Below are 22,843 nucleotides of genomic sequence, written 5' to 3'. Positions count from 1 at the left end.
GAAATTAAGCAATAAAGCTGAATGAGAATTTGTTTGGGGGATGAAATTTTACGACGAAACAAAATCGTTCATAAAGAAAAAATCAATACGTTGATTCGTCAGACAATTTATACAAAAAAAAGAAGTTTTTCCTTCATTCTTGTTGAAAATTTTGTAGTTTTTGCTCATTTAAGAACTTTTCTTTATAGAATTTGGACATTTATTTACTGTTTTGTGGCTTAGAAATGATAGTAACTATCGACTGAATGTGAATTGAATTTACTTAATCACGAATTTGTGAAATTTTTTACGGAATTAAAAAAAAGACAAAGGAAAAGACAGGAAAAATGTTTGTGGAAAATTTTCTAGACTAAAAGTGACAAGAAATAAGAAAAAAGTATTTTAATTAAAGTTATTAAGTGCCCTCAATAAGATATTTATAAATCCAAAGATTCAGCATTGATGTTATCGTAAAGTTTTTTGTGTATTTTTCTGAAAGAAAAACAAGGCAAAAAGAATCAACAATGAATTTCCTGTGGATAATACTTTTAATATCGTTCACAATACCATCAGAAGCAAAACAGCGGTTAACCGTTAACAGCATTTTTTTAAAAATTTAAAAAACAGCGGTTATAGAAAATTAACCGCTGTTAACAGCATTTTTATCTGTAAAGACTTTAAATAAGAAAATTTTATTTTGAATTTTAATAAAAAAAATTTAATTTTTTCATAAATCAAGAAAATGATTTTGGATAAAAATTTTATGCTAGCATTGATGTTATCGTAAAGTTTTTTGTGTATTTTTCTGAAAGAAAAACAAGGCAAAATATTACAAACGCCTTAATGTTTATGAATTTTCAATAGAAGAAATCAACAATGAATTTCCTGTGGATAATACTTTTAATATCGTTCACAATACCATCAGAAGCAGGTAATTGTCAATTTTTGGATTTTCGTCCTTATCATTGATAAAATATTATGTATTGTATAAATATGTTGCCAGACACGGTAAATACGTTGACGTTATAATAAGCAATTTAAATAATTTATACAAAAACGCCCCATTTATTTGCGCTTTCGTTGGCCTCTGTTTGTCTGGCAAAAATTTTTGTACTGTAACATTTTCTTCTTCACATAGCTTGCCGAGTAATTTGTACACTTTGAAATCTTTCACGCGATGATTCATTTCATTTCTATATGGGATGAAAAAATTATTCTCAATTTCGTCATAGCTTCATATTTATTTTTCGATTTTTTATATTTATTATTTCATCTTAATAAATAAAAAGCAATCTAAGTGAATGGTTACTTAATTAAAAATTATGAATGGAATATTTTCATATTCATTCATGCCAAAATTCTCCTTATTAAATGGAATCTGTAATGGGAAACTTTGACTATTAAAATATAACCAGATGCATGTAAATTTAGATACGAGGGTTGATGATGAAGACATTAAATGTCTTTTTATAGATTTATTGCAACTATTTTGAATATTTTAATCTTTAACGATCTTGTAAAATTTGAATTCTGTAATTTTACACTTAATCATGTCATCTCAGTAAATAAGAGATGCAAAAGTTTCAAATTTAACGGAAATTTTCAAAATAATTTAGTCATCTTGGTGAAAACTGATGCAAGATTTAGAAATTTTGTAGATAAGATGCGGAATTTTAAAATTTAAACAACTTTTAAGAGATGCGAAAATTCAAATTTACAGACCTTTGAAATTCCCAAAATTCAAATTTTAATGAGAATTTCGAGCGATTTAACGGAAAATTTTGAAATAATTTTATCATCTCGGCAAAATTGAATGAATCATTTCAAATTTTAAATTCCCCGATTTACTTAAATGCTATCATCTCGGTAAAAATGAAGCAAAAATTCAAATTTCTAACTGACTCACCAACTTCCAACTCACTCTACGTTTTTATCACACGCTCAATATCAAAATATCCAAATACATTTAAAACTCAAACATTTTCTTAACATTCCATCCAACAGAAAACTCACCAAGAAGATGTATGCATTTTGAGAGACGAAGAGTAAGCAAGTCAAGTGAACTGGAAGATGATTCAAAAAATGAAATTCAGGATGATTCCGAAGCTGATGATAATGACATGGATCAAAATTACACTGATTTGAACTCGACAGAAGTAAGGCATCCTTAATCTCGCCTATTGTGTAACTTTAATAAAAATCAAATTTAATTTACAGATGAACTTGTCAGGATCTGCAACAAATGTGTCATGTCCAAGCTCACAAAATTATTGTTTCTCAACGTATTTGCCGTTAAAAGATGGAAAGTATCGTCTTGATATGCAAGGATGTTGGGAGCATCGAGATATTTGCAATCAGTCAACATGTATGGCAGTTGAACGTAAAAATGTCCTATTCTGTTGCTGTAATTCCGACTACTGTAATGCAAATTTTGTCTACACGACACCAAAGACATCGCCGGTAATTGTTTCACCAGATGATGGACATAGTAACATCCATAATCGAATTCAATATCGAAGTTCAGCTATATGGATAAGTTTCGCATCAACTGCCATTATGCTTACCGTCATAAGCGTTGTCTTCTTCATATCCTGTCGAAGTAAACCAAAACCATTAAGAGAAACTTCACCATTAGCACCATCTGGTCCAGGATATTCATCAAATTTATATAATGTCGATAACCTTAAGCCAATATCAATTATTGGTGAAGGAAAGTAAGTTTTAAGCACCAAAAATCTTTTGAATGACTTTTAATGATATTAATGACATCCAATTAGGTATGGAACAGTTTGGAAAGGAATGATGAACGACTGTCAACCAGTGGCAATAAAAATTTTCAGTGCAAATAAGAAACAGTATTTCCTCAATGAAATGGACGTCTATAATCAGCCATTTATGGACGTGTGTCCTGCATTATTGAAATATTTTGGTATGTTTATATTTTGTTTGTTTTGAGGCTTGTGGATGGTTTCTTGTTGTGATTTTAAAGGTTTCATTGATGTCTTGCAATTTTTAACGGTGAAAATTTGAATTTTTTGTAAACACTAACACAATCAAAGAAATTTTTCTAGTTTTGATTTTCAAAAATTTCAAGGTTTTATTGAGTTTTTCTGATACAGAAGCATTTTTAGTGCTTTATTATTCACTTATTTAACTAGCTAAAGCTAAAGAGTAAAGTATGTATTGATATTTGCGGTTAAAATGTGAAAATTTACAAATTTCATTGTTTTTACTTTGCATATCAAGAAAACAGTCTCTTGCCGCATTTAAATGCAGACCTAAAAGCAAACCAATCTTACATACTTTTCCATTTAATTCCAGGATGTGACGAGCGCATAAACTCAGAAGGAAAGATTGAATACTTACTCGTCTTATCACTAGCTGAATGCAGTCTTTATGAATATCTTAAGCAAAATTCAACAACATTCCCGATATTCTCACGTATGGCGACATCAATTGCACGAGGAATATCACATTTACATACAAGAATACAAAAAGGAGACATGCTTAAAATGTGTATATGTCATCGGGACATAAACAGTCGAAATATTCTCGTTAAAGCTGATCTCACATGTTGTATTTGTGACTATGGATTTGCAACAAAATTGAGTGGATCACGTTATGAGTATCAAGGCGAAATGATACTTGCTGAAACGAAAAGTATTTATGAGGTTGGAACATTACGTTATATGGCACCGGAAATTTTAGAAGGCGCTGTTAATCTACGGGATTGTGAGCTTGCATTAAAGCAAATTGATGTTTATTCGCTCGGATTGGTTTTATGGGAATTATGTATGAGATGTCAGGATTTTTATCCACCCGAAATGCCAACACCAATCTATAAAGCACCATATGAGGCAGAAATTGGTATTCATCCGACATTCGACCAAATGAGAGCATTAGTATTGCAACATAAAGCAAGACCATTATTTCCACCACAATGGGGTGGTGGTACAGCAGCGCATGCAATAAAGGAGGTGTGTGAGGATTGTTGGGATCCAGATGCTGAAGCTCGCCTTACATCATTGTGTGTTGAAGAGAGATTGATTGAGATATCCACTTTAAAGCCACGATCGCATTATGTCACAATGTCAACATCATTAAGCACAAATAATAAATTAATATCAGCAAATAATAATTATAATAACAGTATAAACAGCCCAACACGGGACTTTTCGTCAGCCATTCCACCAAATCAAATATCCACAAATCGAGTCGAGACTACATGCGAATCCTACATTTCCAGTCCATCAAATGATTATGGAAGTATTCAAAAGAACCGAGAATGTTATGGACAACAAATTCAACAATTTCAAGGACGTAATTTATGTTTGGAAAGGAATCTGGTACAAATCCATCAAGCTGATCAATCAAATGATGAAAAGTCAATAAAGAAATCTGCATTATGTAATGGCAATCAATTGATCAATAATACGACGGGTAATGATAATTTCTATAATGGTGAATATGAAGTATTAGTTGAGGAATTGCTGACGAGAAAATTAGCATGCACAAGTTCCGCAACGTCACGTGAAGTATTACAAAAGAAAAATAATTCCGAGAAGAAATCGACACGATGGAGGGACATAATACATGCAAAGTTCCACATGAAGCGACGCAACCTAAACGCACTAAATATTGATAATGTTCAGCAGAGCTTTTCAACGCCAGTACGTAAGGTCGCTAATGATGTCGTTATCAATTGTGATGATAAACCAAATAACATTCAAAGACCCAAAAATTTAGATCTAGTATCCCCGATTGTCATAAGCTGCTCGATATCTGATGAAATTCAGAACTATAAAACTCCATTAAATGATCCAAATAGTGATCCATTCACCGTCATTCAAGCACCACCGAAAATAGTCACCTCAAAGTCAGCAACATTAAATACAGTAACTTCAGATGATTCCAGTGAAAGCAATCGATTGAAACGACAACGATCGCTAGAAGTTTTCCGCGAAGTATTCGGACCATCGAAAGTGAGTTTAAGGGATGTACAATGTCGTGTAAAGACTCCAGGTGATTTGCCTGCTAGTGTAAGGAAAGTGAGAGCATCAAAGACATTGTCATTGTATGATGATCGTATTATGGATCCAAATGAATACAGACACAATAATAATAGTTTATAGCATGAGGAAGTACTGCTGTTAGAGTTGTAAAATGAAATTTATTAATGAATTATTCTAGTCAACTTTTCCTCCTCTTTTTATATATATTCAAATGGGTCGCGGGTGTATCCAGGTGGTGTTTTGGGTATGGAATAGAGCCTAGTAGTCAGGCTTACCAGGGAACGCAATTAAGCGAACAAAAGAAAATGACCGTTATTTTTTGAAATTCACTAACACAATGATACGTAAAAATTTGAAATATTTTTGACAGTTATGATTTTAAATTCAATTTTTTGTAACCGATTTCTGAAATTCAAATTTTTTGTCAATGTACTAGTTTGTTTACATATTGAATTTTTAATTTCATACTAAATTTTAAAAGATATGAGAGGATTGTGACTTAACTTACAGAACAAAAGCCATGTTGGATACACCTTTGACCTCAGCCTAAACTCTTAGCAGCAAAACATGATGAAATACTGCACAATTTATAAATAATATAAAAATGAATTTAGTCGGTAAGAATTAAAGTGCATTAGAAAAGCACTCTAAATACTTAAGTGGCTCTACATGATACTCAGCGTAATTATTATAATAATAATATATATTCTTTCTACCTAAGACATTTAGCTATAAAATTCTTCAATTATTTATATACATTTAAATTAAAAATAATAAAAATATGAACAAAAATGACCAGATATAAAATTTTTTGGACTTATTGGACGAATTAAGGAAATTGAGAGATATTTAAATTGATAATGATTATGAAATTTATAAATGAAATTAATTAATGTAGCATTTTGTCAAATGATGTTGTTAATTAAAATAAAAAAAACTTATAATAATTGAATTATATTAAAGGAAACTCAGTCAACTGAATTTTTACTTGTTTTTGGTTTCAGTAATTTGATTATGTCAGCCAAAACTTCCTTATGCTTTATTAATTATTTGCGTTGTAGGTAAGATATTCAAAATATTCTTGTTTTGTGGTAACAAAGGTTGCTTCGAAACGACTAATTAATACATTTTTGTGGTAATTAGCGTTGTCATGACTGTGAGCTATGGATTATATCTTTGAAAGACTTTAAAGTTTGCAGGAGATTATGTCAAAATTATCAAAACATTGTGAGTCAATTTAAATAAAAGTTTAACGACCTTTTCAAATTCAAAGCTTAGCAATTTACCAAAACCGTACAAATGTTTTCTGTGATTTGAAATATTTTGTAACGGATTTTTGCATATAAATTCTTAGTTGAATCCTTACAATTCCAAAAAACCATACAAATGTTTTTTAAAATTCAAATTTCAAAAAAATCGTTAAAAATGAACCTGAAAAATAAAGTCAATAATTAAAGAACATCAACATATAATTTGCACGCATCGTTAATTGCATGATCGTGAAAACTTTATTCTGCTTATTTTTTTTTTGTTTTTTAAGAGATTAAATACAATATCTAAAGTTTGCAATGCCTATGAGCTAAAAAAATTAAGTTGATTTCTATTGCGATCATTTTATATCAAAAATATTCATTATTAGTAAGCACAAAACTATTTCAAGTAACATATTAAGTCATTTATTTTTTTGCATGTAGAACCAGAAATTCTGATTTTACCAGAAAAATTTGCATTTTAATTAAACTTAAGCAAAACAAGTTACACATTTATTGTCTAATTTATTTTTTTTAAAAAAATTTTAACGTATTTTGAAGATCATTAATACTGTTCCTATTAATAAATCTGAATATAAAAAAATTGAAAAATTAAAATTTGAAAAATCACAAATTAAAATTTTAAAAGTATCAATTTTGTTTTGAACTTTTATATTTAAATTTAAAAATTAGTTTAAAAAATCTTAATTAAATTTGTCTCATTTTTTAAAGCTGGACAGAAGTTCTGGATGAGTTAAGTTGGAAATGTCAAAATATTCGAAAATTTTCAGTCAAAATTTCACTTCCAACAAAGTCTCGTCCAAACTTCTTCGCAGCTGTTTTTTAACTGTGGAGTGGGAAGAGAAAAAATTGTTCTTATTCTACTTCGTAGTTTTACATCAAATAACTTTGGGAACTCTTCATTGATTTTTTCACTAAAATTACTAAATTCAGTTTATTTTATGTTTAAAGTTCAGCTCTCATTTTTTTCGGAGGAACATTCATGTTTATGGAAAATATATTAAGTGCTTTTCTGTGGCTGTATCCGAAATATTTAGCAGGTGTCATTTACAAATTAATTAAAAACTAGTTTTTCGAGTCAAAAATCTTCATTTTATGATTTAACTTGAGTTGGATGATATTGACAGCATGTAGCATTTTTCGGTGACAAATCTCTAGTGCTGCACTGAATAAAGTTGAAATCATTAAAGTGAATTAAAATCATTTTAAACGCAGCTGCGAATTTTCAAATTTTCAAAACCGTTAGAAAATTTAAATTTTGAATAACCGTTAATTAATCAGCATTTTTTTGATACAGTTCGAAAATTCATCTCTTAAATCATAATGGACACAGCCACAGAAATGCTTTTTTGATGTCAATAGGATAAGATAGTGGATACAGTCGATTCTATCAATTTGATACCAAAATAAAATATTTGCTAAGCTTATGAGTAAACAATAAAATCGGTCTTTATGCCTCATTAAGTCTGTTTTGTTGCTTCATGGTATCAGCTACATATTTTATTTATATTATTAGGGTATATTGTTTATCCAAAAAAATCTATCCACTGCTCACAAAACGTTTTCCATTTTTAAATTGTTTAGATCTATTACATTCAATTTGTTTGTTGTGTTCTGTGCAGGAGTGTATCTGGTATTTATTATAGAAGGGTAGCTGCTTGATCATATTGCAAAATTAAATTGTTAAATTAGGTTGCATTGAAGAAAGTTAAATTGTAACGGTCAAAAATTATTTGAAAAATAACAATTTTTGTTTGAAAAATTTCAAATTTTAAAAGTTCGTTAAAAAACATTAACTTTAGGATACACCCCTGGACTTTGTAAATCTAATTGATATTCACAATTAATGAAATAATTATCAATGAAAATGGAACAAAATTAATTAACTAATAGGTATTTTATATTCTAAATTTTAACCAAATTTTAATTCTAATCGTATTGGACAAAAAGTGTGAGGTTTGAGAATAAAGAAAGAAGTATTAAAAATAAAATAATTAAAGAAAAAAATTAGGAATCAGTATTAGTTAAACACTTCCATCAGTTCGTCCTCATAAATGGCAATAAACAGCATACACAATAATCCAATTAACATACCGCTGAATTGTAAAGAGCATTGTACCAGCATACAGTTTCCCTCCTTTCCGTGTGATGATGTTAATTCAGGCATCTAAAAATAATTGGTGCCAACAAAAAAAAATTAGAATAAATTGTGGCAATGACCTATAAAGCTTATTTCCTCACCATATCAACAAGTGCAATGTAAATAAAAAGACCAGCAGTTCCGGCAAAAATATATTGTGATGCTTCGGGTGTGTCACCAACTAAGACGCCAGCAATCATACCAAAAACGCACAAAACTCCAGTCAAAATATTATAGCAAATAGCTTTCTTTGGACTCATTCCAGCTTTCAGAAGAACCGCAAAGTCTCCCAATTCGTGTGGCAATTCATGACATAAAACAGCAAGTGATGTTGAAAATCCACCAGCAATGCTGCCAGAGAAGGCAGCACCAATTGCCATACCATCTGTAAAATTGTGTAATCCATCTCCTAAAATGACCATCCAAGCAACAGCTGATAAAGATTCTGGTGGTGAATGGACATGACCGTGTGTATGTGAATGTCCGTGGTGTTTTGATTGGTGTTCTCTGAAAATTATTGAAAAAATCGTTAAAATTTCGTTAAAAAATTCAAATTCCTAAAAGCCATTAAAAATTCAAATTTAACAAAGTCGTTACTCACCTTAAGATAATAGTAGTAGTAAGCTTCTCATCATCATGTTCCTCAATTTTAGCATTAAAAGATGCCGAATTAGAAACAGGATTTCCCGATTGCTTAACATTATTAAACAATGCACTACTCTCAATTGATCCATCTAAACTAGTCGATAATGTTGTATTGTCAATATCATTACTATTTTCATGAATCAATCCGTTAACTTTTTTGGTGTCATTATGCAATATTATAATATCCTTATCTTTAGGACTAAGCATCTCCTCTTTCTCATCATGATCATGATTATGTTCTTTTGCTTCTAAATTAATTTCATCATAACAATAAGGATATGATGAATATTTATGTTTACACGTTGTTGGATTAACCGATGTCGATTCCGATTCACGGACAACGCGAATATGTTTCTTTGGATTTTTATCTTTCTTCTCCTTCTTTTGACGATATTCCATAATAGTGGCTATAAAGCGCTCAAAGAAATATGAGAAAACAATACATGCAAATATAATCAGTCCACGATGCATCATTGATCGATGTAAGTCTTGATCTGGTGTTAATGGAAGCATAGCATGTGGCAATAAATGAAGTAATGTATCGCCAGTCATTGTTCCAACCGCAAGTGCCACTAAAAATTGTAAAATTAAATGATAATACTGCTTATCCATAATCGGAACGACAATAACACCACACAATCCACAAGCGCTGACAATCAGCACACTTAATGTTGAATAAAGCCACACAAGCTTTCTATCTTCCATCTCTATAAGTTTTGTTACGGTTGTGTCCTCTGTATTGAAATGTGAAGGATCAAAACATGAATTTTGACTTAATGTAGTATCACGATTAATTATGTAATATAGGAGTATGGGACATATTGACATCATGTTTTCTGAACTTAATTCTATGTCATGGTGATGATGATGATCATGGTCATCGTGTTTGAGGCCATGATCATCATGTTCGTCATCATCAGTTTCACCGTGCATGTGATCATGCTTCTCGTGACTGCGCCCCTCGTGACTATGATCAGTGTTGTCTTCCTTAAAATGTGTCAATTTCATTAGAAAAGTCTCCTCGGTCATACATGTCTTATGATCACTATTATGTAATGTTAAATTAAATAAATAATTAAGTTTTAGCTGTGTAATCATGTCCTCAAATGCATGAACATTCATTGTTGTTTGGTTGTTGCTAAATTGACGAATTGTTTTTTCTAAATGTACTTTTGTTACTTCTGGCATTTCTAATCGTTGCTGTGTTGGAACTGAATGTGAATGGTCACCGTGACGCTTTTTTCTTGATAAAATTTCATCTCTTTTTTCTTTCTTATATTTATCTATATTTTCATCATAATAATTTCCAGCTGCTACGTCAATAATTGAATTAATTTGATAATTATAATTTGATTTTGATAAGTCATTGTTTCCATTTTTCCAATCAATGGAATCGATATTATTAATGTTGCTATTTGACAGAACATGCTCCTTGCATGGTAAATGTTCTGCACAAAGTAGGCAAACGACACAAACTGCCATTAAATGTCGATGTGCCATTATGGTCCAGGTTACTTGCCAAAAACTCCTAAAATGAGAATAAGAATTGAAAAATAACGGTTAGTAAAGATTTGAAAAATAACGGTCAATAAATATTTGAATGAAGCATTAATTAATAGATTTGAAAAATAACGGCTAAATTTTTTTTTTGAAAATTGTACCATTTGGACAGACTGACAGCTCAAATTCCTCTTTTCAAAAACACGTCGTTAATTATTCATAAAATAATTAAAGCTCACAGCTATAAAAAGATCAGAAGAAAATCTCCATTTATGAGTCGATTGAATGCACTTAAAATCTGAAGCGTAAATCTGACACCTACACTTATGATAGACGACTGTGTTGATGAAAATAAACATTGTACCTAATTAATTAAAAAGCAATAAACTGCTACGTATCACCCTCTTATCATACTATTCATTATTGTTTACTATTATTGTTCTCAGTGTAAAATTTCGGTGAAATTTGTTCAATTTTGTAAATTTGTCAGATTGAGCCCAAGTGGACAGCTAGAGCAAATTCATCACAATCGTCAAGTACTTTACAAATTTACTATATAATTGATGAGATTTTAGTCACAGAAAATTAATCATTTACAATCTTATCACGCGAGAATTTCTAGGTAATCCCTGATTATTTGATTTGATACACATTATAGTATTTCCATACCCTAGATGAGAATGCAGTTTACGTTTATGGGAATTTTGTTCTATTTTCTTGCATAAAAGCACCGAACCATGGATAATTTTCCTGGATGTTTTCAAGGTTATCAATATTATTAAGTTAGACTAAATTGCTTAGACGGAATATCAAAGTGCTTATAATTTCCTCAATAGATTATGATTTTCAAATACTTAATGGATTTTGTTTTCACATGCATCAAGTCTCGTTCAATCCTCGAGACAAAACAAGTAATTATGAATTTTATACAAAAACACCACCGTGAATCAGAGTTGAAAAAGCTAATTATATCCTCAGAAAAAAAATTATTTCGCTAGTTTTGGAGTTTCACTTATTTAAATATAGTAATTTTTGCTTGTAACCCGAGCTGCACATTGCCATTTTGTTGAATCTTATTAAATTTTAATTGAAAATTATTTTGCATTTGTATGGTTTTCAGATGTAATAATTGGCATTTGTATGGTTTTCAAATGTAATAATTGACAGTTGTATGGTTTTCAAATGTAATAATTGACAGTTGTATGGTTCTCAGATGTAATAGAAAATTGATAAATTTTTGAAATAATTTTGACAGTTACGATTTTTATTTGCATTTTTTGTAACTGATTTTTAAAATTCAAATTTTTGGCAATCCTTTAGAGCAAAGCTATTGATTCTTCCAATGACACGACAATATAGTCACTGATTGTGCAGCGCGGGAAACTTACTTTACAGTAGGATTATTGTCATTGACTGTCTTAAGTCAAACTCCTTATTTCACCATAGTACAATTGACACAGCAGTTAAAAAAATCCGCAAAATATTTAAAATAACTTGACTTTAAATAGAATTTACATTGCCATTCAATTACGCGCCACAGTCAAGTCATCAATTCTCATATTGAAAAAATCATTAAATTCATAAATTTTTTGTCAATTAATGATTGTTGGCCTTTTGTAATTTAATTGATGTCAATTTCCATCGCAAAAAATTGAAGTCACTGGATTCGCGACCAATATCATCAACTTAATTTAAATAAACTGACTAGACAGTGGACTTTTTATTGGAATCATAGAGCGCGCCTTACTGTTTTTGATCACTAATTTATTTTTATGCTATTGACCTATTGAATTTAAACTTGAAAAATTCTTTTGTAGCTCGGCCGACAAGTCTAGCACAAATTATGCGAAAATTACAACAACTTTTTAGTGCCGAATATAAAAATTTCACTTCATACTTAATTGACATGCACACAATGTTGAGAACGGCTGCAAACATTTTTTCGTTTCCTTATGAATTAATACTTTTTTTTTATAATTTTTTTATTTTTATTTTCACAACAATTTAATGAAAATTCACGACACTTGAAATATATGTAGGTGTAACAGCGTTCACGCGATTTAATAAAAAATAAGAAGATTAACGTCTTTTCACTTGAACGTATGAAATTAGAATGATAACAACTGATTTAACGTAGCGTGGATTCCTATTTTATATGTAATTTATCAAAATAAACAACTTTTTTTTTTAATTTCCGTGGAAGCCCATTAAGTCCTAGAAACCGATGACCTGGATGATCTTCTCACAATTTAAATACTGTTTTTTATTTTATTTAATGTTTATCAACAAGCATGCATTCGTTTTTGTTTTATTGCATTTTTCAATTTGCATTTATATAAAAAATAATGTCAAATGAAGGCAAATGATTTGAAATTGAAAAACGTTAAATTTTTTCACCTTGAAAATTTTTATAATTAAAAAAAAAGTAGTGCTTGCTGTTCGATACCATAAACATTATCAGAAAAGCATGTATGCATGTATTTTTACGTCATACAAAAACGTTTTGATAAGGAATTCTTTTGGTACCTAATTCCTTTACGCTTACTATTAAGCTGAATTTTAAAGAATTAGTCAGAGATTTTGTTTCAATTTTAAATTGCTGTTAAATTCTCAAAGAATGAAGATTTGACGTTCTAATGGAAATTAAACATCAAAGAAAGCTTGTTTCGAATTGTTAATTTTCTCAAATTTTAAATCTTAAAATTCAAATTTAAAATTTGTAATTTCAAAATTTTAATTTAAAGATCTTTCTTTTTCGTCAATTTGAAACATTTTTAACAAATGTAAATTTCAAATTGCTCAATTTTCTTAAATATAAAGATTATAAAAAAATTCTCAAAATGATTTCAATTTACAAAGCTTTCTTAAATTTAAAAATTTTTTTCAGATTTTAATTTGCAAGATTTTGTTAAATTTGAAATTGAAAAATTTTCTCAAATTTCGAATTTGTAATTTTTCAAATTTAAGTTTAAAGACTTTTCAACTTACAATATTATCACAAATTTAATTCTCAATCTTTTCACAAATTTTAATTTTTAAGATTTGATTTCAAATTGAATTTCAAAGAATTTCCGTAAATGTCAATTCAATTCTCAATTCACGAAATCCAAAAGTAATACAATTTTAAAAAATGTCAAATTTCAATTTTCTAAACGAAAGTCTTAATTGAAGCTGTGGTGGTTAAAAAATATAGTAATTCGGTTTAAATTTTAACGGTAAGCTAAAATTTGAAAACAATCAAGTCATCTAAGAAAAATTTAGTCATCTGAGAAAAACATTATGTGAATTAAGAAAAATAATTAAATTAAGTAATTGTGAGCTAATTGTTTGCAAAGAAACGCTTAACAATTAGGTAAGATACGCGTAAATAACAAGAATATGAAGAAAATAGCCTAATGTAATTTAATATTATAGCTTTCGACAAAAACCACATTTTTTTTGTCGACAATACAACAGGAATTATCACTGGAAGTTGATTTCTGTGAGTAATAAGTTTAGGGACGATAGATCATAGGAACTAATCAATATATTTTGTATATAGGTCTGAATTGAAAGATTCATTTTGCTATTTCAAGAAGAACTTGAAATTTACCTTAAAATAATAAGTAGTAAGTCAAGCATAACCTTTAACAATTTAAACAACAGTTTGATTAGTTATAAATTTTAGGATCTATTGAATCGTAAATCAAAATTTATCGAATCGTAAAAGAAACCTCATATTGGAGAAGAAAATTGAAAATAAGTTTCATGTAAGTTAATTATAGTGATTATGAAAAAGATATGTATAATTAATTATGATATTATGTTACAGCCAATTAGAGGTTTTACAGTTTACTTGGATATATTTGAAGATTGAAGAAAATAAACAAATCATTGAATAAATTGAAATTCTGTGATTTTATTAAGAACATCGCAACTTGGTCTCCATAAACATTTTGGGGCACAACATCCACATCCATAAGTCAATTAAAAGTGTAGAATCACTACAGAATATCACATACGGAGACCCGGACTGGCGCCGAACAAATAAAATTTAAACAAAAATTGTGTCATCAAGTATTCATCAGAATTTTTTTTGTGTCAACAAAAAAATATTATTTCACCAAAGTTCAACATAATCAATAATATGAATCGAAGTCCAAATATGAATTCAACTGTACAGAAAGCCATTGAATTGGTAAGGGAGCCGGAACCAAGAATACAAAGAAATTTGTATAATTTTCTGGTACAAACCAAATATTTATCAGAAAGTCAAGTTTTTGCTGAAGCCTACCTAAGAGGAATGGTTACTGGACAAAGACAAGATGTGATTTCAGCAGCTGATCGTAGAATTATCGATGAGCAGTTACGTACAGATTATCAACGTTGGTGTGGTACAGGCGTAGATTTAACACCAATAGTAATGGATTTTCGTCCAACACCAAGTGAATCGTCGATTATTATCAATGAGATGTTTATTGAGTTGAATAGACTTGAAGAATCAGGAGCTGACATTGTTGCACTAGGAGCTCAAATTGAGTTTGGAATCAATGTCTTGAAGCGGACAAATTTATCGGATGTGAATAATTTTGAAGTTTTGTTGGAAATCATCGAATGTTTCAATGAAAAGTATGCTGAGCTGAGCTTTTTGACAAGACCATTGGATACGACTCAAGTCAATAGTTCACAACCACCAATATTTGCGCAGAGCCAACAATTTTTCACACCAATAAATCGAAATTGTAATATGAGGTCGAATGGATCAACACGAAATTATAGTCAACAAAATCCAGCATATAGTAACATACCAAGACCGTCCTTTGTGCATCAATTTGCAAATGTTAATGAGGATCGTAATTCAACAAGACTGAATACTCAAACACATCAGACATTCAGTGGAAATGAAGGACGAAGTTCAATTTTAAGTGGTCGTAATGACTCAATATTAGCTGGTCCACATCGTGTTAATGCAACTATAATTAACATTATCAGCAAGAATGTTTACAAAGTTGAAATGGATGCAATTGATCAAATTGAAACATGGGAGAATCAAGCAAAGAGGATGCAAGTTCCTACGGACTATTTTCTCAGCTATATGGAAGTTTTATTGAGTGCTGATCTTCAAAGCTGGTGGTCACTAAACCGAGGAAGACTTGATACATGGCAAGCTTTCAAAATACAATTTTTAGAGGATTTTGGTGACAATAATCGTGCTATAAAAGCTGAGCAAGAATTAGCAAATTTATCACAAGGAGAAAATGAATCGTTTCAACAATTATTTCTTCGCTTTACACAATTAATGAAGCATATCAAGCCCGAAAAGAGCCCATCTGACAAATTATATAGTCTAAAGTCGTCTTTGAAACCTGAACTTCGTGCTGCATGTCTCACAGCACCATCGATGGCAGAATTGAAACGTATATGTCAAGAGTTTGAAGGAATGGAAAAAGTGAACATCGCACGCCAACGGTATATCAGAGCAAATAAAGTGAACATGATTGACAACAGTGTTGCTATGGAAACAGATGAAAAGTCGATTGATTATTGGAACAATGAACTAAGTTGGAACGCGACAATCGAGGAAGAAGATCGAGCTTTTATTATTGAAGAAAGTATCGAGAAAAGAAAGACAGCAATGAGTCAAAAGTGGACAAAAGATCAGAGAAAGGAATGGCTTACCCAGCAACTGTGTTTTAATTGTGATGTCAAAGGTCATTTACAAGGCCAATGTGACAAACCTTGGAAACCACATTGTGCGAAGTGTGGCAACAAGAATGTTAACAACGTAAAAGAATGCAACCTTTGTTCGGGAAATGCGAGCTCTTCGACACAAAACGGAGCATAGTGTTGAAGAATATAAGTCCAGCTCCACACAAAAACATGGTAATGACCATACAAAGTGATGACCGACGAATTTATCTGGATGTTACAATAAATGGAAGAAATTGTAAAGGCGTATTGGACACAGGAGCAACAACTTCCATATTAGGACGTAATGCAGATATGATATGGAAGGTTAAAAATAATAAACAACATAAAAATGAATGTGTAATAACGGCAAACGGTCAATTCATGAAGTATAACAGCAAAATTAAAGTAAGAATGAAATACAAAAACATAGAACGACAACTTAAGATGATGATCATTCCCGAAGTAACCGAGTCCATAATTTTAAGAATGAATTATTTTATTAATTTAATTAACTATTTAGAAGTTAAGAGTTGAATTATTTACTATAGGTTAAATTACATGAAACTTGAGAATATGAAGTACGAGGAGTTCTTTTTAAAAAAATTAATGTTAATTTTTTTTATAAGGAATAGGGGTATTTGTGGTGGTTAAAAAATATAGTAATTCGGTTTAAATTTTAACGGTAAGCTAAAATTTGAAAACAATCAAGTCATCAAAGAAAAATTTAGTCATCTGAGAAAAACATTATGTGAATTAAGAAAAATAATTAAATTAAGTAATTGTGAGCTAATTGTTTGCAAAGAAACGCTTAACAATTAGGTAAGATACGCGTAAATAACAAGAATATGAAGAAAATAGCCTAATGTAATTTAATATTATAGCTTTCGACAAAAACCACATTTTTTTTGTCGACAATACAACAGGAATTATCACTGGAAGTTGATTTCTGTGAGTAATAAGTTTAGGGACGATAGATCATAGGAACTAATCAATATATTTTGTATATATGTCTGAATTGAAAGATTCATTTTGCTATTTCAAGAAGAACTTGAAATTTACCTTAAAATAATAAGTAGTAAGTCAAGCATAACCTTTAACAATTTAAACAACAGTTTGATTAGTTATAAATTTTAGGATCTATTGAATCGTAAATCAAAATTTATCGAATCGTAAAAGAAACCTCATATTGGAGAAGAAAATTGAAAATAAGTTTCATGTAAGTTAATTATAGTGATTATGAAAAAGATATGTATAATTAATTATGATATTATGTTACAGCCAATTAGAGGTTTTACAGTTTACTTGGATATATTTGAAGATTGAAGAAAATAAACAAATCATTGAATAAATTGAAATTCCGTGATTTTATTAAGAACATCGCAACTTGGTCTCCATAAACATTTTGGGGCACAACATCCACATCCACAAGTCTAATTAAAAGTGTAGAATCACTACAAAGCATTCACGCGATTTTATTCCGGAACTTCAACTTGTTCTCTTCATGATTTATTAAAATTAATTGTAGCAATTACAATATAAAATTAATAATATTTACATAGAGAGAGTAGAAAAAAAAATAATACATGTAAATAATATGATAAATTATAAACAATCACGTGGAAGAAAAAGAAGAAAAAAAAAATTCAAATCGCGTCACAACTTCGAATCCTCAATTTAAATTTTCTAACCTAAAAAATTTATGTCGAGGTGAATCATTTTAAAATTCAAGGAATTATGCATGTAGAATTTGCATAAGCACCGAAAATGAAACTCGTTTTTTCAAAACATTATAAAAAAAAAGTGCGAATGTATGAAAATTGAGGTTGTGAGTTTGTGTATTCAAAACCCCACGTTTTTTTTCTTCTCTATCTCTTTCTATCTTGAATAATTCTATTTATAAAGAAGCGCTAACTAACTTCCAATAGCGATTATCAATATTTTCAAACGTAAATTGAAGAGAATTATTTGAAATTTTTTTAATTATTTATTTCATTCAGCTTTTAAACAAACATTTTTAATTTGATAAAATTTATTTCTTTTTTTTTGACACACTCACCGAAAAAAAAGCGTCTATATGATTATTATTATATACTAAGTTGTGACTGTATGTGTAGAGGTTTTAGAAAAAATACTTCTGATCAGCACGAAGAGAAAATGACGAATGAGGCTTATGAGGTTCGAATCCGCGCAATTTAATTGGATTTTTTCTTCTCTCGCTCTCTTCATTCGTGAATGGAATGCGGAGAGTCAGACACATCTCCCATTGTGCAACGGTGAACATAAATTACTTAAACATGGCGAAATTGTCGGGGAATCGAATTCTCGGAATTTTAAACACGAGTCATGCTTTAGAATGGAAAAATTTTGATATTTGAGCTAAGCATTAATTTTCGTAACCACAAAAGCTGTAATATCAACTGGAATTACTCTATCAAATTTTGTTATACAGGATAACTTTACGCTGATAGATTGCAAAAGCTATATTTATGGACATATAATAAATTTCTTCTACTTGGTGCTTGGCAGTACCAAAGTACGAAAAGTTTTTACATTAAGGATGAAAAGTAAAAAATTGCCTTTTTTGCAAAAAGCCGCAAAAATGAAAACTATGTAGCAGAAATGTTGATGTTGTGGCTGTAATCAGATGCTTTAAACGCATTTATTGGATCGCATGACTCAAAATAAGCAACAATTGATGTTCATGATTATGATTTATTGTAACGGAATTTTGAAATTCAAATGAACTAATTTTAAAAACTTGAAGTAAGTTGATCTCCCCTCTGAGATGTTTAAATCTAATTTTTCCGTTACATTTGCCAACAATTCTAGAATCCAAAACAATACAACAGCCGACAATAAAGTGGTGTTTTCAAAACATTTGTAGGGTTTTATATGAATTTTTTATCGATAATTTGCAATTAAGGTTAAAAATAATAAGCTTCCCCTGCTAATCCAGGACAGGACAGTTACCAAACACCAGCTACCGATATTTTTAAAACCCATTCAGTCAACTAAATCAGACTTATAATCACACAACTTTATGAAAAAATGCTTTAAAAAATTCAAATTCGCATTCCAAATCGCTAAATTCGAGCGCATCAATATGGTTTAAGTAAGTCCATATTTTACGACTTTAGTTATGCCACATCACATTGATCGTTTAGTTTGCTTTAATGTGTGTCAAATACTTCAAATTGATGAATTATTATGGCGGTAAATATTTCCATTAAATTGCCACGAGTATTTCAATCGACTCCAGCAATTATGGAAATCAATTACGATCTTTTTTTTCAGTTTATCATTCAACATGACTCTATAGGAAAATGCATTATATTTAAATACAAACAAATTTATAGTACACGTGAAATCGATTTTATAGTCCCAAAAAAAGATAAATGTATGGGGGAGTTGGAAACAAGTGAAAAATCAACAAGCCCTGAACTTGAATTGTACATAAAAGAACTAAACATCACACAATACATGCCTCAACTCATTTCTTATGGACGTAAATATTGAGATATTTGACATCGACACGAACTTTTTTTTTTTTTGCTTGGCTCTTTTTTGGAACATGCAAAGCATTCATTCTTTTTGTTGTGTCAAGTGCATGTATTCTTCATTTCAATGCTACTACTGATAGCAAGTTCGATGCATAACGAATTAACATTTACACCTTCGATAATATAAATTCACTTGGGGTTTTGCGGCGATGTTTTTGAAATGTGAGCGACGTTTAGCTTTTTCCTTGATTGTGATAGCATTTACCCGCATTTACTTTGGAATTACTAACAGGGATTGAATAAAAGTTTTAACGGCTTTTATAATTTTGAATATTTCTTCGTTAAATTACAAACACCAATAAAATGAAAATTTAACGAAGCTTTAAATTACTACAATTAACTCATGAAACTAGCTTTTCAGCAACCTATATATTCACTGTAGCATAACTGCTTATCTAGCTTTTGTATGTTAGGTATTTAAAATTGTAATAATTCATTAAATTGAGTAGAAACTAAAAATTTAAAAAATTAATTTGTTTGTGTTAGTGTGTTGAATTCTTCATAAAAATTCAAAAATATTTTTTCCGTTAAATTTCTCAAAATTTTCGTTCAAATACTACTATAAAATGTTTCACAATGCCTTCATATAAAACCTTGAGCAACGTAATACTGTGATTTTGAGCTTAGACATAAGATAGTATATCGTGACAAGTCACGATAGCGCGAAACATTGATTAGAAACCGAACGTAGAATAAAAATGAAATTTTCACTGACAAGGTTACGACGTATCGAACATTTTTTTAAATTAATTATTCAATTTTACTCGCCGCATTACGACACAGTAACTCACTCACAGTCTATGATATAAATATTATTATTCACATGTTGCACAATCCAGAGAAAGTAAACTCTTTTTTCTGGGTGTTTATTTGAAACACAAATTAATCATTGCAATATATTTTATAGTGATGATTATCATCGGATATATACAGTTTAATGACTATTTTTAGGACTTCTTCTTCATCGCATTCTTTTTTTTTTTGCATTTTCAGAGTGAGTTACAGACAAGAGAACATATCTTGTGTCATATACTACATAAATGCTAAAAATAAAATTTCGGCATTAAATCAACGTGTGAACACACGTTTACTGTATCATGTTAGCTAATAATATAAGTGTGATATTCACGATTTAAATGGATATAATGCATAAAATTAATCTGTCGCAACTTGTTTTGATTACCTTTTACAGCAAAATTTTACAATTCCTGATGATATCGGTTATTTTCGTCAAATAAGCAGCCGTTTTGATTTCCTTTTTAACTATCCACTATCTTTGCATGAGCTTTAATTGATTTAGTACATAATCCTTAATATATTCATACAGTTTAATTAAATATTTTATGTTTCTTACTAAAAAACACTATGCTCTTCTTATGGATTTCTTGTTCTACTTGTTTTTTGATCAAAACATATTTCTAGCTCACTTTGATCACATAAAACTCATCGCTTTAAGTACGATGCCATAAACTTTATGTACGATTCTAAATTAATTAAAATTTATCAAATAAAACCGAAATTGGATAAAAAAATCTTTGGATTCCTCGAAGAGCGCTAAGTCAGTACTTCAATAATTGTGTTACGCGGCACCAAGATATAATGTGCTTTGCTTACCTTTGATATAGTATGATTTTCTATGTATTCGTCTAGCGTAACTAATATCCAAAAATATTTAGAAGAACTGTATGTGCTCAGTAAAAAACATTGTTCAAATTTCAAAAAGTCGTTATTTTTATTTACAAAACTCTTCTTGCCAAATTACTATATCCAACACCCACGCAAGCTAATACGACTTTAGGGCTCCTCATATTGTCATCTGTTTCATCTTCATCTGCTTCCTCCTCATATGTGTCTAATTTAAATGTAATTCCTAAGAATTCTTTTAATAATTGAAGAAATTTAATGCTGTACTGCGATAACGGTCCAATGACTGCTTTTGAGACATTCTTTGGACTTAAAGCCATATAAAGTATCATTATCCATTGGAATGTTGAGTCGCAACAACCTCCACGATATATTTCATCAAGTAATTTGTTTGCACATTCTTTTCCAATGTCTTCAGGCAGTGTTCCTTGTACATTTGATACAACTTCTGCTGCATAAATCACATTCTCTGTCGTTTCTGCTGATAAATTTACACCAAATCCAGGTGATAAACCGCTTAATTTTCCTTTATTCTGATCTGTGTGGATATAAACGTCTGGTAAGAAATTTAACATTGTTCCTTTTGCAGCTTCTACTGTTCGATTAGCGAATGTCGGTGACACTTTACAGGAATAGACGATTCCTCTGATTCTTTTGACCATTCCTGAATTCTCAAGTTGTAATGTTCTTAGTTTCATTACAGGCTTAATTTTGAACAATATTTCACCACCTCCCAATGGCTTCATTCCTCTTTTGAACACCTTTAATTCAAATGAATCATCCTCAATTACAAATCTCTTCATGATATTAAATGCAGAAGTTCTATAATGATCAACTGATGGACTATCTGGACTGTTTGTAACTCCTTTCAAATTTGCCTCAATTGGATGCTTGCAAAATGGACCAAACGCAATCAACACGTCTAAGTAAAATCCTAAAACATTCATTTTAATTAAACTTTTTGTTCACTGGATGTTAAGAATCAACTTACCAATACTTTTATCGACGCAACATTGATGTTCTATCTTTCCACCAAGTAAAATTCCAGGAACATACTCTAATTCCGTCGCATGAAGCTTAATCTTTGAGCCATCAGTCAATTTATCAATTAAACGAATTAAATTTATTTCAAATTCTTGTAATCCACCATTATTACTTCTAATGTCGGTGATTTTTATAGCCTTTCCTGAGATTGTGGCTAATATGAGCTTCTGCTTCAAATAGTTACTTCCTTTGAAAGTTAATTCAGCCATAATCAGAGATTAATTCGATTATTTGTTTTGTTTACTTCTTCACGTGTGTGAGATCTGTGCAACCTGATCACTAAATGACACAACCTCTTTAATTCATCAAATGTTCTTTTATAAACATGTATTTGAATTTTTATTGTCTGTCTGTCATTAAAAAGCGCTTTTCATCTCG

At 30.1% G+C, this 22,843-nt stretch overlaps 3 protein-coding genes across 5 annotated transcripts; 1 reads left to right on the top strand and 2 right to left on the bottom strand.

Moving 5' to 3' along the window:
• The first annotated feature begins 853 nt into the window (after positions 1–853).
• wit (wishful thinking) lies at positions 854–5,828 on the top strand. The gene is made up of 5 exons (XM_070641563.1): positions 854–910; positions 1,984–2,135; positions 2,197–2,693; positions 2,757–2,908; positions 3,301–5,828. The coding sequence occupies exons 1-5, from the start codon at positions 856–858 to the stop codon at positions 5,109–5,111; spliced, it is 2,667 nt and encodes an 888-aa protein (XP_070497664.1). The 5' UTR covers positions 854–855; the 3' UTR covers positions 5,112–5,828.
• A 1,634-nt stretch (positions 5,829–7,462) lies between these two features.
• On the bottom strand, positions 7,463–21,321 carry foi (solute carrier family 39 fear-of-intimacy). 3 transcript variants are annotated; one of them, XM_070641523.1, is made up of 5 exons: positions 21,132–21,321; positions 20,961–21,062; positions 9,004–10,575; positions 8,504–8,909; positions 7,463–8,429 (listed from the first exon to the last, which is right to left on the bottom strand). In XM_070641523.1, exons 3-5 carry the CDS (start codon positions 10,545–10,547, stop codon positions 8,283–8,285), a joined length of 2,097 nt encoding a protein of 698 aa, XP_070497624.1. In that variant the 5' UTR covers positions 10,548–10,575; positions 20,961–21,062; positions 21,132–21,321; the 3' UTR covers positions 7,463–8,282. The 3 variants fall into 3 exon arrangements, with proteins under 3 accessions (XP_070497624.1, XP_070497622.1, XP_070497623.1); XM_070641521.1 differs by lacking the exons at positions 20,961–21,062; positions 21,132–21,321 and adding an exon at positions 12,445–12,636; XM_070641522.1 differs by lacking the exons at positions 20,961–21,062; positions 21,132–21,321 and adding an exon at positions 12,063–12,087.
• Positions 21,322–21,481: 160 nt separating this feature from the next.
• Positions 21,482–22,732, bottom strand: Rtc1 (RNA terminal phosphate cyclase 1). The gene is made up of 2 exons (XM_070641393.1): positions 22,413–22,732; positions 21,482–22,355 (listed from the first exon to the last, which is right to left on the bottom strand). The coding sequence occupies exons 1-2, from the start codon at positions 22,672–22,674 to the stop codon at positions 21,514–21,516; spliced, it is 1,104 nt and encodes a 367-aa protein (XP_070497494.1). The 5' UTR covers positions 22,675–22,732; the 3' UTR covers positions 21,482–21,513.
• Positions 22,733–22,843: the final 111 nt, after the last annotated feature.

This window comes from Chironomus tepperi, unplaced genomic scaffold (genome assembly GCF_022539635.2).
Source record: "Chironomus tepperi strain 1889 unplaced genomic scaffold, CSIRO-AGI_Ctep_v1 contig_244, whole genome shotgun sequence".
NCBI lineage: Eukaryota > Metazoa > Arthropoda > Insecta > Diptera > Chironomidae > Chironomus > Chironomus tepperi.
Note: the sequence above shows the minus strand (reverse complement) of the source record. Positions and strands in the feature narration are given on the sequence as shown.